Source organism: Plectropomus leopardus, unplaced genomic scaffold (assembly GCF_008729295.1).
Source record: "Plectropomus leopardus isolate mb unplaced genomic scaffold, YSFRI_Pleo_2.0 unplaced_scaffold27452, whole genome shotgun sequence".
In the NCBI taxonomy this organism is placed as follows: domain Eukaryota; kingdom Metazoa; phylum Chordata; class Actinopteri; order Perciformes; family Serranidae; genus Plectropomus; species Plectropomus leopardus.
The window spans coordinates 1-3,151 of record NW_024629882.1 but is presented as its reverse complement, the minus strand read 5'-3'; the positions used below and the strand labels follow the sequence as shown (position 1 = coordinate 3,151).

At 37.8% G+C, this 3,151-nt stretch overlaps 1 protein-coding gene across 1 annotated transcript; it reads right to left on the bottom strand.

Annotated features, from left to right (window-relative positions):
- Positions 1–2,614: 2,614 nt before the first annotated feature.
- Positions 2,615–3,145, bottom strand: LOC121937780 (FAS-associated death domain protein-like). The gene has a single exon (XM_042481102.1). It carries the CDS (start codon positions 3,062–3,064, stop codon positions 2,771–2,773), a length of 294 nt encoding a protein of 97 aa, XP_042337036.1. The 5' UTR covers positions 3,065–3,145; the 3' UTR covers positions 2,615–2,770.
- Between the last annotated feature and the right edge of the window lie 6 nt (positions 3,146–3,151).

Here is a 3,151-nt window from a genome sequence, read left to right as displayed (position 1 = left end):
TATGTGCGACCTAACATCGTGCATATTTTCTCTCATCTCGGCAGGAACGGAGTCCAACTTTGCAAAGATTGCCACTCTGAACCAGGGAACTCCTTATGACTACAACTCTGTCATGCAATATGGGAGGTACGGATAACTACATGCTTGTGCCATTTACATTCACGTGTACTTGCCATCAGTGTCCATTAAGATTTTCGGGCTTATTAGCCTTTTTTTGTAACATGTAGGAGCCATTAATTAATTAATTAAGAAAGGAGTTTTTTTTTAACATTTAACCTCAATTTAACCGTTATTTAACCAGTACAGAGCCTGGGAGGTGACATGGATGTCTTTTTTAAACTTATTTAAACACACGCACAAATTAGCAAATCAAATACAGAAAAATAAAGAATTAAAAGCACATAAAGTGTGCCAAAAAGTCCCTAAGGGATAAACTCATAAAAAAGGACTGAAGTGTTTGCAGTCAGTCAATTCCAACCCTTAAGAATGAAATCAAGTAATTTTAAGGCAGATACAGCCTTTCAGTGACACGATAGGAGCTGCAATCACTTTTTGGCAAGTGAAAAAGTGCATTTTATGTGTTGTATTGGTCCTTTAATGGTATTTAAACAGGCTGAAGGGATGGGGTGGGCTATAATTTGTCAAAAATAATCACTACGAATGAAATCAATAGGATAGGAGATAGGAGCTGCAATCACTTTTGGTTAAAAAAGTGCAATTTATTTGTTGTGTTGTTGTATTAGTAATTTGTGCACCTTTTATCAAAACGTGCACGCAAATTAAAAACAAGTCACCTCTCGGTGTCCATAAACCAGAAAAAAAGTTACAGACAGATAACATGGAACAAAAAAAATCAAACTCCCAAACAAACAACATGAAACACAGAAAGAACAAAAATTATGTTGCCATGTTACATGTTTTTTGATAATGTTTTTGGGATGTTACTTTTGTTATTTATTAGTTTCATGATTACGGTTATTGGGAGAGTTTGGTCACGTGGATATGGACAGTGACGTTCATAATCTATATGAGTATCTGGTTTTTCACTGGTGTCGGGTGCATGGGAGAGAGGGTGAAGGGGATCGCTGTGATTACTTTAAGTTTGTGCAAATCATAAGAACTTGATTCCTTTTCATTAATGATTTTTTTGATCATACTCAGCAAATCTTTATTGGCCAATAGACCAGGACCTGTCAGCATCTCAGCGACTTTTTGTTTCCTGTAGTCGCTACATAACAATTATCGCATAAACACTGGATACTCCCATGAGCTACTGACCAGCGCTAATTTATATTTTAAACATTATCACACTAAAGAGCTAAATTCAACAGAAGTATCAGATTGTTTTTCTCCAGGTAATAAAATCCAAACTCAACCTACTTTTCATTGTGGTATCTGTGATCCTGCAGGTACGCCTTCTCCAAGAACTACTGTCCCACTTTGGTGCCCATCCCAGACTGCAACGTCGCAATCGGCCAGGCCACCCAGATGAGCAAGAACGACATTAAGAGGCTGAACAGGCTCTACAAGTGCTGTGTGTGAACTGTGGCTGAGCTGGATGGAAGACAAACACACAGAAACATCAAAAAAACACACACAGAAACATAAAAAGTAGCCATGTCACTGCAGCCATTTTCAAACGGATATCATGCTATAGGGTCACATTTAAACAAGAATGGCACTATTAAAAATGGTTTTTCCTTTGCATTTTTAACTCTTTAAAACCTGAGAAAATTACATACAGCCCCACTTCCAAAATCTACATCTATCACTTTAAGATTTAAGTCAACATTGTAACATCTGATGTTCGCACAGCAAACATCTATTGATCCTGCTTTTGCATCTTTCTTCCTTTAATGACGTGTATTTCTTCTGCTGAAATTGCACATGACCTTTGACCTGCCAAACTGATGACATCAGAGCTGCCAAAGAAGCAGATTCGGGAAGTTTAGGTCATCCTGCAACAATAAATCTGCAAACTTCTAAAGCATCAAACGCTGACTGCTGCCCGATTTTTTTCATGAAATGCAAGAAAACACACAAAAGGTACTTTGTAGATTCTGGAGAGGTTAATGAGACGTTTTTACTTTAATGCCATTTTATTTTCATATCACATAAAAATAAATCGTCCGTGTTAAAAATTTGGTGGCAATTTCCCTTACAAATCTTTCCTGTTCATTTCATTTTATTCTGATTCAGAAAATCTGAGCAGCAGATTTTGACATTTTGTAAAATATTCTTCTTCATTTTCTGGCAGAAAGTTAGCTGTGGAGATCAGTACCACTCCGATTAACACAATGTGTATTTGTTTTATTTAAACAAACTAATAAAAAAAAAAAAAAAAAAATAGTAACTTTTCACCAGAAAGCGAAACAGGTTGATTTTTACACTTATATTTTTTTTAAGAACTTATCATTCATATATTCATTTTTATCTCCTTTTATTATTTGTTTTTACTGTAAAACACTCTGTTACTTTGTGTCTGAAAGACGCTGTAGAATGAAAATAAGTCATTATTCTGTAAAGTGTCTATAACCATCTGCAGAAGTCTCCACGTTGCTGGATGATTATTAGGCGATCTATTATCTTCTGATAAAAACATAACTCCATATCATGTTTTCTGACATTCAGCAAGTCGATTTATTAATAAAAAGATCATTTTTTTGCATAATTTTATATATCTGCGAATAGCTCTCTTTAAAGTGAATCTCTTCTCTTGAAGGTTGATCAAAGTTTAATTCCTAAAGTTCATCTGATGAGTAAATCTCCATCAGCGTCCTGCGAGTCTGTCCTCCACTTTATCGGCCGTCAGGTTGAACTCGCAGGCTCTCAGAGCTTTTATCAGCTCCTCCGCGCGAGCCTCGGCTCCTCGACTCTTCCTCCACTCCTTCAGCAGCTCCCTCACCGTTTCATCCAGCTCGGTGGGATGCCTCCTGGAGATGGACTCCAGCTTCACGTCCGTCAAACCCAGTTTGCGGCCCAGTTTGCGCCAATTCCTTCCCAGATTCTCTGCGATCACGTCTGTGGCGGTGTCCAGTTTGGCTGACGAAGGAGGAGGAGACATCGAGGGTTTAATTTTGGGTGACACCTTTCTCTGAAACAAAGCATCTCGATGCAAAACGCAAACAACGTCTTCGGGCTCATGGTGGGA